The 16,116-nt window shown below is 32.6% G+C and overlaps 1 protein-coding gene across 4 annotated transcripts in view; it reads right to left on the reverse strand.

Annotated features, from left to right (window-relative positions):
• The window catches only part of LOC126737745 (klaroid protein), a 99,005-nt gene that overhangs the window by 12,407 nt on the left and 70,482 nt on the right, over positions 1 to 16,116 (reverse strand). Inside the window, exon 6 of one of the 4 annotated variants that reach the window (XM_050442766.1) lies at positions 14,519 to 14,930. The exons of the other annotated variants lie outside the window; for them this stretch is intronic. Within the exon in view, the coding sequence (XP_050298723.1) occupies positions 14,791 to 14,930 (140 nt within the window). The 3' untranslated portion in view covers positions 14,519 to 14,790. Of the gene's footprint in view, positions 1 to 14,518; positions 14,931 to 16,116 lie in introns of those variants that run through there. 4 annotated transcript variants of the gene reach the window in all.

Below are 16,116 nucleotides of genomic sequence, written 5' to 3' on the forward strand. Positions count from 1 at the left end.
AAAATTAACGAAAAGCAAGTTATGAGATTCAAAAATGAATTACCTATTAATAAACAATTAAAAAAAAAATCTGGCGTAAATAAAAAATAAATGTTTAAAAAAAGTTAAGGTAGCCACTTTATTAAATTGGTACTCAAATTAATTAACTGTCACTTTAATTACCTTGAGGCATAAAATGTTTAAATGATTTTAAGTGTAATAAAAAACCAACAAATTAAAAATTTTAGAAACGTAAACAAATTTTATTAAAGATTGGTATTACAAAAATAAACTTAACATATTAATTGCTCAAAATGCCGGCTGCCACGATCGATACATTTATTGTATCTACGCACCATATTAAGGTTGACGTGGTTAAAAATATCAGGCGTGGTTTGGATTACTTCAGCAGCAGCGGAAATTCTGGCCACCAGGTCTTCTTCTGACTCGACTGGAGTTTCATATACGAGACTTTTCATATGCCCCCAAAGAAAAAAATCTAGGGGTGTCAAATCTGGTGCTGGCCAGGTGACAGGGCCTCCGCGGCCAATCCAGCGCCTTCCAAAATTTTCATTTATAAACTCGCGGACAATAAGTGAAAAATGAGCTGGCGCTCCATCGTGTTGTAGCCATAAGTTCTGTCGTATATTTAGGGGCAGATCATCTAATAGTTCTGGCAGTACATTTCTTAAAAAATTTAAATAAATATTTCCCGTTAAACGAGGAGGCAACATAATTTTATTGGACCAATTAAGCGTTCTCCAACAATGCCGGCCCACATATTGACCGAAAACTTATGTTGATAGCTCCTAAAATGAATACCATAAGGGTTTTCCTCACTCCATACATGATTATTCTTAGAATTAAAAATGCCTTCTTTTGTAAATAAAGCCTCGTCAGTAAAAAGGACATATTTTGAAAATTGAGGTTCTTCTGCATACCGGTCAAGAAACCACTGGCAAAAATTCACGCGGGGCATAAAATCATTGGGTTTGCAGGTGGTAGGGCCAAAGAAGCTGTTCATTAACAACGTTCCATACCCTAACATGATTTACATGCATCGCATTAGCTACTGCTCGAGTACGTACTGATGGGTTATCTTCAAATCGCTGAAGCACTTCTTCCTCAAAATCCGGGATTCGGATGTTCCTTTACGCGCCATTATCTTGGCGTTTTATTTTAACGGAGCCAGTCTCCCTGAGCCGTTGATTGGCCCTTTCAAAAAGTGTGTGAGCTGGGATTCGCCTTTCGGAAAACCGCTCTTCATATAGTCGAGAAGCAGCTCTACCATTACATCGAACTTCGCCATAAATTAAAAGCATACCGGCGTATTCAGCAAAAGTGTAATCTTCCATTACTTAACCCTAATAAAAAGGGAATTAATATCATGTAAAAAATACAGATAGTGACAAATTTAAAAAATACTGACAGTGGCAATGAATTAGCATTATTATTATTATTAAAATAATTAATTCAGGTGCTGTATCTTAGTTTGGTTTTAGTCAATTTCCACAAAAACGGTGATATTTACCGACTTTTACTAAGAGCACTTTTTTATGTAAAAAGCATAGGAACATCATAATATAATGCCCAAACGGGCAGAAATTAATGTCTTAAAGAAATGGGTCTAAATTTACCAAATACCCCCCTGATTCTGAAGCCCCTGGTAAATATTTTTTTGATTTAGTAGGTTCAAAAGAATAAACGTACTAACAATAATTTACCTCCCAAAATTGGTTGCGGTAGCTAAAGTAGTTCCGGAGCTATTAAAAAAAAGGTTTTTCTAGTTTTTAAAGGTTATTTTCAAAGAGCTCTAGGAAGCTTTTCTAGCTCCCTGAGGAAGCTTTTCCGGACCCATGTTTATATGAACTTTTGTTTTTCTTTTGATGTTTTCTATCTGCCCTAGAAGTTTGTAACATGATCAACGGAACACCCTGTATAATAGGTATAATTCCTATTACTGGACTACAGAAAACCCTCATGTTGTAGTAAGCGCGAACAGACAGGGACGGCTGGGCTTTAATATTTGGGTTGGAATTTTTCGAGGTAGATTTTTGGGTCCTCATTTTTTTAATGAAATTTTAACTGCCCAAGATTATGTAAATATTTGACAAACATATGTTGCACTATTTTTGGAAAATTTACCATTAGCGAGAGTTCGAAACACGTATTATCAGCAAGACGGTTGTGCGAAGGACAACCGCACAATCCGCCGACGAATTACGACTGATTTTTTAAATCAGGAATTTCGGGATCATTGGATTGGTACTAGGGGACCTATATTGTGGCCTGCTAGGTCTTGCGACCTAACGCCGTTAGATTTTTTTTTATGGGGGAGATTGAAGGATTTAGTTTTTAAAGGAAGAACTATCGAAACACGGGAAGAGTTGCAAGTAGCGACTAGGCAAGCTTTTCGTGCTATTAGACCTCTTGAGCTTATAAACACTTGTAAATCAGTTAGAAAAAGGTGTTTATTATAACACCTACTTTGAAAAAAATGGTTCTAGTTTGTAATATTAGTTTATAATTATTATTAAACTCTGTAAATATGCCTAGAAATTATTGTTAATTGCTTTATTTTTTTATAATATGTCAATAAATATTAAGTTTATAATCTAAGTGAAGTAAATTTTTCCATAGCCTACTTCTATAAAAATTAAAGGACTTGGAAAATGGAAAAATGACAATGTAATATCGGAAACAGCTAAAATGAGATATATGGTGTTATATATTTTTGAAAAGAGGATTTCGGAAATAATATGTGTTCCATAAGAAAAAATTTTTTTTTTGGAATATCAACTTTATGAAACACCCTGATGTATAAAAATATATAACATAAAAATATTTATCATTAAAAAGTACTTGGAGAAAGTGTTTTCAGAAGTCAATTATCTTTAATAGCAAAAAAGTTATGGCTAATTACCGAAATCGACCAAATTCAAGAAACGCCCCCTAGCGGCCAAACAGTTTGACATAGTAAAATTTTGATAACTTTAATTTTTTTTTACAAAATTTGAGCTCATGACATCTATGTCAATTTTTTTCTATCTGTTCGAAAAATACGAGGTTTCTGTTAAAACAGTCGAAATCGCACCACCCTGTATATCGGGTGACACAGGAAAAAGGGAACACTTAATAACTTTTTTACTTCTCAAGATAAACACATGAAATTTGGTATATCGATAGAATAGTCATAAGAGCATCTTTTGACATATTCTGTTATTTTTTGTTACTTCCTGTTTAAAGGAAGTGACACTCATTTCTTATTTTAAATGGTATATTATTACGTATTTTGATAGAAAATAATATTCTGAGAATAATGATACCGCATTTGCTATTTTTTGTTTTATACTCATAGAAAAAAAAACATTTTTTTTAATGTTGAGATAAGGTGCCAAAAATGCATTGAAAATTTTAATTTTTAATGAAGTAATCAAGTAATAACGGAAAAACAATATTCATTGTGTTTTATTACTCAAATCCGTTTTTCAGAAATACAGTCAGTAAACTTTTCAATTAGTAAACACGGCAAGTTTATTTGAATGACAAATAATAATTAAACTTCATAAGATGTCATGTATTATGTCACCTGAAAAATAAATCAAGAATGCGTCAAAACACAGCCCCCTAGTCAAGAAATCCAAGACTTCTATGCTATTTCTTAATTAACTGCGTTTATTTATATGACTTAATTTTTTTCTCCTTATGAGCTTATTTATCCTCCGATCTAAACAATAATCATACCCAAATATTGGGGGAAAAAAATCTTATTTCAAAAGTGGTTGTTCCCAATAACGTGCTATTAAATGAAAATAAAGTAAATGCCAAAGTTACTGGTTTGGACTCTTTAAATAGGCGTGTAAAAGATATTATAAATCATACAATGCAATGAAAACTATTTTTCCGTGATTACTTTATTAAAAATTAAAACTTTCAACGCATTCATACCCTATTTTAAAATTTAAAAAAATTATTTTTTCTATAAGTATAAAACTAAAAGTAACAAATGCAGTATCATTGTTCTCAGAATATTATTTTCTATCAAAATACATAATAATATACCAAGTGTCTCATTTAAAATAAAAAAGTTAGTGTCACTTCCGGTTAAACGGGAAATAGTTACACACGGGAAGTTATTAAGTGTGTTCTTTTTCCTCTGTCACCCTATATAGCTATAAAGTGGTCCATCGAAAACTCCAGCAAGGTTTGTTGCCTTAAATGTGAAAATTAAAAAAAAAATCCTCAGACCAATATACTTTAGTCTTTCCAACTCTATAACATCAACCCTTTAGAGGGAGAGGCATTCATCCTTATTTTTTCAAACGGGGGATGTCGTGCTACATCTTTAAAAATGTCCGCCGCTCACCTCTATACAAGTACAGCAACTGTTCAAAGTAGTCTCGGGCAATATAGTAATGCTGTTCCGAAAATCTTCTAAGCAGATTTTCGATTTTAGATGTACCTATGAAAAAAACCAAAGTGAGACAAATCGGATGATCTCTGTCGGGCCATTCTCCCAATACATTCACCAGGAAATGTTTCATTCAGAAACTGCCGTAAAGTCTTAATGGAAAGGAGTCCTGTCTTGCTGAAATATCGGTTTTTCTTGATAGAACATTGGTCGAATCCATGATTTTGACCAGCTAGATTAACGATATTCTCCAGCAAATCTAGGAAAGTATCTGCATTTAAATTTCCGCTTTAGAAAAATGGTCCGTTAATGTGGTCAGCGATTAATTTCCGACAATGTATAACATGTATAACATTCATTGATAGTATGAATCTAATGGTAAATCCTTAGATGCGTGTCGAACCAATAACGACCTTTATAATAATTGGCAATACCATTGAGGAACAATGAACAGTCGGCTGAGAAGCAAACATGAACAAAAAGGTAGTAACGAAATAAACTTTAAGTCACAGGTCTTTTTTATTAAATTAAAGCCAAAGCATTAAACGTGGTTCGCCCATACATCAGACATCATCAGATCCACTTGTGTATTCACTAATAAAAAAAACGGAAAAAGAAGCAGAGAACAACACTACATGATACAAGTCAAGGGTAGAAATTAAAATTAAAAAAATGTTAACTTTGAATTTAATTTAATAAATTTGAGACCTGTGACTTAATGTAAATCGGTCTCTTTGAGAAAAGATGGACTGTTTCTTGGAGTTAACAAGGTAGTGGGGGTATTTGAAATTATTTTGGACATTATTTCACAAAATTGTAAATGGTGGTTCTTAACGTAATGAGTCAATTCTTAAAGAAATTATAGAAAAATTATTTGAATTTTATATGACTGCCATTTATAATTTATAATGATTTTATTTATTATTTTTTGGACATTGGTCGCCGAAACTTCCGTTACATCAGAACGTTAACCCATAACAGACACTTTTACTGCATCATTTCTCATTATATTTTCAATATTCCGCTTTTTATTTTTCACTGAACCAGTTTTTTTCTATGCAATTTTGCTATTAATTTTCGAAGGTATCTACAGGCCCACTGTTCATATGTAAGGCAAGGTTATAGGAGACACCTAGGTGTTCAAGAATTGAGCGCTTAAATTAGTGAATACGACTTTATTGCGAATATACAGTTTGTTATTTATGCATAAATAAAAAGCCCCTATCATTTTTTTTTATTTTCCTGGCATAATACGCTAGTACAACTAAAACCTGAAGTATATCCACAAAAATTTAATTTAACTTGTATTCATCGATATTGCTTTATCCATTTTTGACAAGTTGTCAAGTGAAGACTTAAATAATTGTATTCTTAATAATAATTACGATATCTTTGCAATTTCTGAAACTTCTGATGTAATTTGTGATGCGGTGGTAAACATAGATAAGGTGGTTAGATCAGACCGTCAGTCCCGGGGCGGAGGAGTCCATCTTTACATACGTAATCCAATAATTAAATTTGCAATTATTAACGATATGAATAGGGACTTCTCTGAGCAGCTTTATATTGAATTTAAAATTGGTAATATAAAGGTTATTATTGGAGTCTTTTACAGGGCACCAGGATTTGCTACTTGCACTCAATTTCTAAGTGAATTTGAGTTGAATATCTCTAGGTTTTTAGTTTCATGTTATTGTTTGGTATGCCTTGGAGATTTCAATGTAGACCTCCTAAAACTCGATTTCGCTTTTGCTGAAAGGTTTAACTCACTGTTGCGGATATATCACTTTTGGACGTTGTTATTGGTTCTAACTTGGATATTTTAACAAATAGTGGTATAGACCCTTCGATTGTGATTGCCGATCATTCTTTGATTTGGTGCGAGCTCAATTCATTTATTGGAAAGCCCAAACCATTTTTTGTGTGCTATAGAGATTTCGAAAACTATGACAATAATGCATTCTACCAAAGTCTTCTTAGTATTCCATTTGACAACATTATTTATTTACCTTCTGTTGATGAAGAGGTGAATATGTTTAACATGCTTATTATTAATTTATTTAATCTGCACGCACTTCTAAAAAATTCACTAGTAACAAAAAAAAGAACACCCTGGTTAATGCCGAATGTTAGATATGTAATGAAACTCCGTGATAAGGCATTGTCAAATCATAAAAGAAAAAAGTCGGATGCCTCCTGGGAATATTATCGGCAATTGAGAAATTATGCAACAACTGCTATTGCAAATGAAAAAAAGGTCTGTCTCCAAAATAGTTTTGTTAACAAAGACTTTAAGAAAACTTGGAGAATTTTGAGTTACCTAAATGTCCGCACAGGTGCTAATAAAGATATTCTTAAACAGCTTAGTAACGGAAAACTTATTAATGACTATGTTGTTAAGTCAGTAACTCATCTCACACCCAACTCTTTAGACTTTTATAAGTACCATAAAAAGCCTGGTGTTACTGATTTCGAGTATCAGCTAGCAACTATTGATGACATACGCGCTGCATTTCTGTCAAATAAATCCGAGGCTATTGGAACAGATGGGCTTGTCAATTTTATTAAGATGTTGCCCAACTATTTTGCCATATATAACACATATTATTAATATAGCATCGAAACACTCACGTTTGCTAAGCCCTGGAAGCGATAATTTCTGCTTCCTCTGCCTAAGGTCGCTTGTCCGGAAAACTTGAGTGATCTACGAGCTATCAGCATCCTGCCGACCCTGTCGAAGGTTTTTAAGAGTGTCTTGGAGGGACAAAAAAATCAACATGTACAGAAAAACAGTCTACTCCCTACCTTACAGTCTGGATTTAGAAAGGATCGCAGTTGCGAGACTGCCCCGTTGAAGGTAACCGATGATATTCTTAAAGCATCCGACCGCGGAAACTTACTGCTTTGATCCTCCTGGAATATTCCAAGGCCTTCGACAAAATAAAACACGAGTTGCTGCTGGCTATCTTGTCATATCTTGGTTTCAGTAGCAGTGCCTGTCGGCTTATCGGTAATTATCTGGCTGGTAGATGGCAGTCGGTTAAGGTAAATGGTACCCAGTCCAAATACTTAAAATTGAACATGGATCTATTTTGGGTCCCCTATTCTTTTGTCTGTACACATCCCAACTAACTTCAAAGCTCAAGTTTGTCAGAGTACATCAGTATGCAGACGATACACAAATTTATATTTCAATTACTCTTAATTATATTATACTCCAGTTACTATTTAACAATTCTCTAAACCATTGTCTGGAATTAAATCCAAAAAAATGTCAAGCCTTCCTGTTCGGACCGGAAACTATTAGGAAGAGATTCTCGTATCTCCTTAACTTGCAGATAAATAGCGAAATTTTATAATGCCGTGATACCTACAAAAAGTTGGGTATAAAGGCGGATACAATTAATACAAAATTGTTGTATTCGTTTAATTGGTGGAATAAGAAAATATGATAGAGGAGTAAATGCAAAACAAAGAGAGATAGGCCGGAAGAATATGTGTGAAAGAAGGTTACTTCATAGTTTGGTTCTGTATCACAAAATAATATTCAAGATTGCTTTATAACTCGGAAACTTCCTTTATATTTGTATCAAAAAGTCCGATTTAGATATGACACACATAACTTAGATCTAAGGCACAAAAATATTATTTCCCCACCTATACACCGGACTACTCTATTCGAACGCTCATTTTCTTATCAGATTTCTAAATATTATAACAAAGTTCCAGCCAAACTTTACGTGCGCCCTCTTTCAGAGCTAAAATTAAGAGAATAATTCAATATCAATAATATAACTTACTTGCGTTTTTGTGGTGTTTCACACAAATTTTTGTATATTCATTTTGTAAATATCATAAAGTCATATATATAAATTAATTACATAAACTTGTATCGTAAGGTTAAGATAGGAGGCTTGCCTCAATTTCGCCGTTTGTAAAAATTTGGTTTACATTTATTTGTAATATTTTTTTACAATAAAATATTTATTATTATAAATGCCACTATTTTCAAATGCTGCGTATGCATATATTATTTAAGCCAAAAAATACGAAATCACCAAACTTTTGCCACAGTTGTATTTGTATTGTATTGTATTGTATTTATTTAAGAGAAAACGGTCGGTTTCCCTCTACTGATATATTCACGTTGAGAGAACTCCAAATGAAGAACCTTTGGAAGACAACGTTTTGGACATTCCACATGAAAATCCTAAAAAAAGTGTTAAAAGAAGGTGCTCAATTAAGATTACTACTAACTCGTATATGGTGTGTGCTTCACAAAGAAAATTTATACCCGTATCATATCCAACAGTAGTTGCTTTTTCGCAATGGATACTGTAAAAATACACACAAATGACGCTTTCGTGAATTTTGTTCAGTGATAAGGCCCAATTTACACAAGGTGGTGTTTTTACTAGGCAAAGTTCCCATGTTTGAGTTGTAGAAAATCCACATTCCATTGAGCAAGGTCATTCCCAATAAAAATGTTGCATGTTTGGTCTAGCCTTATTAATAATTCTTGTGAATTAGCGACCAAAAATTGTGATTTAGAAGTGATGTTTTGTTAGTAAATTGGTCAATTTCTACAGAAAACTCTTTGTTTCTAAAATTAGAGTCAATTTTACGACTAATTAAAACTCTTTATTTTACTCTCGACGTGTGTTTCGCTAAGGATGTTATCATTTTCGGGAGAAGATTAAAATTAAACTAAAACTACTTACAAGTGGCCTCATATACTAAAGATGTTACTAACAGCAAATGTAACTAATAGAGTGAAAATACAATGAAGCATGTCCGAACAAATCTTAAACACCAACTAAACTATATCATTGACTATAATGGATTAGACTTCCTGCTAACAATGTTTTTTTGATTTTTGATTATTGTTAAAAATTCGTACGCATTTAATTTTCTATTGTTATTAACTGGTTTAAGTAATTTTAAGTCGTCCCTCCAAATTGACCAGTATTTAAAACATGATCAGGCAAACTTGACTTGGCCTAACTTTGATAACCCATTCTTAGACCTAAGTCTTTGAAAACCCTATCAAAGCCTGTCGTCAAGATAGGATATTTTCATCTTTTTGAAATGAGGTATAGTTTTTAAGATTAACTTTAAACCTTCTAAATGTCTTCTAATCAGCTTATCAATAATCTTATCGTCATAACCATTGACCCTAGCAAATGTTTCAGTTATTGCTGTTGCATTATTAAATATGTTATTACTTAGAGGAAATGAGACCAAATGCATGCTAGCCATTTTATGTTTAAAACAATGCTTTGAGTCACTAGTTATGTATCTAAAAGTATTTGTTTCTTTTCTATAAATATTAAATTGTAACAAATTCTAAATGATTATTATTTTTGATGACAAGTAGATTGGAAGTTGGTTATTTGTTTCTTGTTCGAAGGTACGTTGTTCTACGAAATTATCAATATTGTATTTGCTGTTTTTGAAGGTGGTAGACAATGGTACAGTGAAAACATCTTGTCGGACTTGCATTATCTTATTTATTTAATGTAACACGACGTTTCGGTTGGTCATACATAGGTGAAACGAAGCGCCCCCTAGAAATCAGAGCGAAGGAACATCGCAGCTGGACCCGAAGAGGAGAGGTTTCCAAATCCGGAATAGCAGAGCACGCGTGGCATATTCGACACAATATCCACTGGTCAGAAGCCAAGATTCTGCATAAGGAACAGCACTGGCGGAAGAGGAAGTTCGTAGAGGCAGCTTTTATTTCACAGAATCAGGGGATCTTCAGCCAGCCAAGCATCGATATACCCAACATCTGGAAGCCTCTACTCTCAGGACAGTGTAGGATCTAGAGAGAGACGTGTCCTCCCCCCCAACTCTTTTCACGGATGACTTTCCTTTCCACATCGCTGCACACATCTAGTATATAAGCCTATAGAATAGTAGTTTGCTGTCAGTTTACACTTGATAACGGTTGGAGATACTTACCAACCGAAACGTCGTGTTACATTAAATAAATAAGACAATGCAAGTCCGACAAGATGTTTTCATTGTATTTGCTTTTGTGTAACACGGCAAACACATCATCAATATAATATTAACCCAACTCGTGAAAAAAAAAACGTTTTTAACAGGAATAAAGGTCCAATCCCTTATAGTCAATTGTATAATTTAGTTAGTGTTTACATTTTGTTCGGCAATACTTCATTACATTTCCCGCTCTATTAGCTACATCTTTAGTATATAAGACCACTTGTTTGAGTTCAGTTTTAATCTTCTTCCGAAGATGCTAACATCGTTAGCCAAACACGTATCGTATAGTAAAATAAAAAGTTTTGGTTAGTGGTAAAACTGTTTTATAATTTGAATGTCACACCAAAGGTTGCAACTATAAGACTATTTGTTTCTTAAACATTTTCAAGCCCTAAAGATAAATTGAATATAATTAGAAACGCTGACTAAAAATATATAGTTTTCCTAAGAAATTAATAATAATAATAATAACAAATGTCTTTTATTATTCAAATTCATTACAAACTTGATACAAAAAAAAAACAAAGTACCTGAACCTCCTGGCGCAGTCTACCTTTAGATAGCTACTCCACTGAACCAGATCAGGGTGTATTCGAAGTATATGAACCAACATTATAACAACATGTTATATGTAAAGAAATATTCCCAATTATAATGTAACACAAAAAAAGTTTTCTTCTATAAAAAACAGCAAATTTGATACATATTAAACAGTAAGAGAATTATTTTCAATATTCATAAGAACAATTTTATATTTCCTCCTAAATTTATCTGCGCGAAGGTTAACAAATTCTGCAGGTATTTTATTGTAGCACTGAACAGCATTGTAAGAAAACGATCGCTGAAACATAGCACTCCTATGGACCGGCATGGTTAACCTATTTCTAGCTCTAACATTTACCCCGTGTACATTTGCTCTAAACAATCTATTCCTTAAAGTCGCAGGTGCCTTTGGGCTGCTAATGATTTTTATCAAAAAAGTGGAAAACTGAAGAATTCTACGATTGTCCATTTTAAGCCAGTTAATTGTTTTAAAATATTGCGAAATATTGATCATACTTACGTAAGCCATAACCCAATCTGATACAGGCATTTTGAATTTTTTGTATGCGCATTTTACAATCATTATCTAAGCAAAAACCATAAACATAATCACAGTAGTTAAAATAAGAGAGCACCATGGCCTCACATAGGCTGCGTTTAAGACTTAGATTAAGAAGATATCTATTACTATATAAGAGTTTTAAAGCTGCAAAGGATTTTTGAACAATTTTTTTAACATGCTCCCTGAATCTCAACTTTCTGTCCATCACAATGCCCAAATTTTTGGCAGTTTCAACAACCGAAAGCTTAGAGCCCTCCACATGAACATTTATTACACTTTTAATATTTGTAATTTTATTTGTATTTCCAAAAACCATAAAACAAGACTTTGAGGAATTTAATTTTAAATTATATTTTTTAGATAATTGATTTATTATATTTAAGTCATTGTTTATACCAATCTCCGCTTCTTTAAGATTATCAGGTTTGAAAGTTGTATATATCTGCGTATCATCAGCAAACGCTTGCACCTTACAAACTTTTAAGGACTTAAAAATGTCTGCTGTATATACAAGGAAAAGCAGAGGTCCCAGGACAGAACCCTGGGGCACTCCAGACAAAATCTGAGCCTGATTAGAATAGAATTATTTGTAAATATTGTCTGAAATATATTATTCAAATAAGACTCAATTAACTGTATAGACTCCATTGAAAAGTCATAATATTTAAGCTTAGCTAGTAAAAGGGCATGATTTATTGTATCGAACGCCTTAGAGAAATCTAAAAGCACCAGAACAGCAATCTGTTGCTTATCAATAGCGTCCAATATATCATCCAGTACGTTTAGTAGAGCTACAGAGGTACCAAAGTTCTCCCTAAAGCCACATTGCGAAGCCGGAATAATGTCATTATCAATAAAATAACAAACCGTCTGATGGTAAAGTACCTTTTCAAATATTTTTGAAAGTACTGGAAGTATACTTATAACGCGCAAGTCGTTATAATTTTCTGGGCTAGCAACTTTTGATAAGGGCTTACCAATCGAAATTTTCCATTGATCGGGGAAATAGTGAGCTTCTATACAACAAATTATTATCAATTTATTGGCATATGTACTTATTAATAAAGGGGCTACAATACCTTAACATTTTTGGTGAAATCTGATCCACACCAGTAGCATTAGACTTAATACTATTTAAAATTCTACTTTCATCTTCAACAGTTGCAAGATTAAGTGTGAAATGCAGGCTATTATCAAATACACCATTATTATAACACTGAATTTGTTCATCACAATTCGCAGAATTTTGAAGAAATTGAGAAAAAAATATGTTAATTTGATTTGGATCAGACAGGTGTTCCGGAATATTGGTATTATTTTTATCTCTACAATTAAAACTTTTTTAATGACGTCCAAAGCTGACGTTTATTTTTTTCGTTACACAACAGATTTAGGTGCTTCTTTTTTTCTCTTCTAGCACCTAAATCTGTTGTGTAACGAAAAAAATAAACGTCAGCTTTGGTCATCATTAAAAAAGTTTAACATTTGTAGAGATTTGACCAATTTAACAACAAAACTCCCCTACAGATTTGTTGTTAAATTGGTCAAATCTCTATTGATTTCTACATTTTACTCTATTCACTACACATTTTAGTGTTGATGTAAGGGAACATCTAGACTTTAATTTCTAAATCGTTGCATCGGGCCAGGTGGACCGGTTTCTTGCCCGCCAACATCGCCTGACTTAAACCCACTAGACTACTATTTGTTAGCTTGTTTAAAAGAAAAGCTTGATAGTGCTCTAATAGAAAAGAGGCAGCAATTAATTGACCTCGTTAATAGCTTTTGCGTTGAAGTTAACCTTAACACATTTGTTAGAAATTTCATTTTAAACTTGCATAAACGTGCTGAAAAGTGTATAAATGCTGGTGGAATGCATATTCAAAATTCACTATAACAAATTTTTGATGTTTTGATTACTGATATTGTATCCGTATTGTTTGTAAGACTTTATTAATAATTATTTGTTTGAATTTACTAAAGAGTTAAGTGTTTGGCGTTGAAAAAAATATTAAATTTTTTAAAAGAAAATTTAAATAATAATATTTTGAATTAATGTCAGTAACTTTATATGAATTACATAATAAATAATATACACAAATAAAATACTATAAAGTATAAAAAATAAAGTCTAAGCCTGATAAAATTAAGCCACTTTTTTTGTATTTCAACCATTTCTTTTACTGGAAAAATCCCTTGTATGCATGTAAAACATATTTTTACATGCATACATAAGAAGCATATGCAGTATGAATTCAAGGCGAAAAAGAAATTCGAGAGAAACAAATATTTAAATATACTAGTCCTGGAATTAGCTTTAACTAGCTTTAGTTGTACTAGTGGATTATGGAAGCAAAATTGAACAAAAAACTATTGACGAATCTACAGGGACTTTTTATTTATGCAAAAATAACAAAACATCGCATTCGTATTCCTTTTCAAAAGATATATCACAACACACTCCTTCCATTTTAAAAATTAAAGGGTGAAAACAAACCCATATCAGTATAGTATCAAAGGTTTTATGCAAAATTTCACATTCGCAACCTTGAGTGTTTTCGATGGTCCACCCCGTATAAGTAAAAGCATATTCATTTTCTTATTATACTTGGTAATTTGTCTGTTCAAAAATTATTAAATTTTATATTTAGTAGGTATTTAATTCGTAGTATAAAGTAAACGTGTAATTTTCATTAAAAATTTGTATTTATTAGGAACAAATATACTTTTGTACCTAAAAGGTGCTTTTAAACGATATTTTGTTGAGAAATTTGTATTCATAAACCGTAATGAACTATTGGCATATTTTATGCATTAAAGTTTATAACAGAACCAAAAAGGCTTGATGGCTGGGAAAAAATCAAACTTATATGTCACAATAAAAATATATTCCAAATTAACAATAACTTAGTCAAAATATCAGCTTTTTGTTGGGTAGACCCTTGCCTTTATCATTTCCTGCCTCCCCAGCCACCAAATCCGTTAGTGTAGAGGATGATAAAGAAAATCGTTAGTTAAATGTTTATTATAAATATATTTCACTCTAGCAATCACCTTAACACGAATATAATATTTAAAATAATAACGATTAGTAGATATATAAATAAATAAATAGATAAAACTTTGTTAGTACAATAATATTATGATGTTACTAATAATGTGTAAACATTACACAAGGAAGGAAAAGATTAATAACTTAAATCTAAATAGAGATCCTATAAATGCAAATATGTTGTGGTTATAATATGCCCTATAAAGCCTAGTCTTAAATTAAAAAAATAGAAACTTATTTTATAGTATTGTTAAAGCTGAACGTTCGATAAATTTGTTCTATAAAATTATGAAAATATTCGGTGGCCATTTTCCCGCAGTTGGGTTGGCAGGAGAGGGCAAGGGTCGAACCAATCATTAAGTATACGTGAATCCCTGAAATATAGACAGTTGTTGTCATTATGCAGATAAAATATCGATTGTGGGTTTATACAGGGTATCCCGTAATTAATTGGACATAGGTTAATGTAGGATACCTGACATGAAAATAAACCGTTTGAGCTCAATATCGCTTAGCAAAATGTTATTGGTTTTCGTTCTACAGGGTGTTAAAACTAATTTTTTACCAAACATTTATTGAAATATTTTGGAATCCACTGGACAGATTAACCTAAAATTTGGCGTACCCTTATTATTTGGGATGAGGAACACGAATATGATATCTATTTTCCCATTACCATTAGATGGCGCCACATACAACAACATTGAGTGATTAAAATGTTCATAACTTTTTTGACCTACCTGTAAGCACATTTGCGACTGAAAATAATAAAACAGCATTTAATTCTAGTCAAAAAAGGTATACTTCTTTGATCTCCAAAAAGTAGACCGTTTTCGAAATAAACGCATTTTTGTATTAGGTTGCGTATGAACAAATTATTATCGGAGTTTTACAAAGTAGGCTTTGCCTAGGATGAACACATCATAACTACGACCTGTCAAGGTGAAGTATTAATAAGTAAGTCTTTAATTTGGCTAAAGCTCGTGTTCTTGTTGTGTTATTTTCGCTTAAAAATGCCGCGCCACAATATGATTTTTCTAATGCTCAGATGCGGGATATGGTATGTGTATATGCTCAAGAAAATTTTTGTAGTCGAAGAGCAGCGCAGCGTTATTAAGATCTGTATCCGGATAGAAGGCAGCCAAATCATCAAACATTTAAAGCGTTGTACGATAGATTAGGCGAAACCGGCCCATTTCGTTCAAAAAACGTAAATGCGGGAAGACCAAGGATAATTGGAGGAGATATGGAAGATGAAATTTTGGTTCGTGTTATCGAAAATCCTGAAATCAGCACAAGACGTATTGAGGCAGCCACTGGTGTAAGGAAATCTTCGGTGTCCAAAATTATACGCCAAGAAATGTATCCGTATCATTTCACTCCAGTTCAAAATCTTCTTCCTCAAGACTTTCCTGCAAGACTCGAATTCAGTCAATTTTTAAGAGAGCGCCAATTGAATGATCCATTTTTTTGTAATAAAATTTTATTTACGGATGAAGCCACGTTCACAAGGAGAGGTGTTTTTAATTGGCGTAACAATCATATCTATTCGATGGAAAA

Source organism: Anthonomus grandis, chromosome 6, assembly GCF_022605725.1.
Source record: "Anthonomus grandis grandis chromosome 6, icAntGran1.3, whole genome shotgun sequence".
In the NCBI taxonomy this organism is placed as follows: Eukaryota; Metazoa; Arthropoda; class Insecta; order Coleoptera; family Curculionidae; genus Anthonomus; species Anthonomus grandis.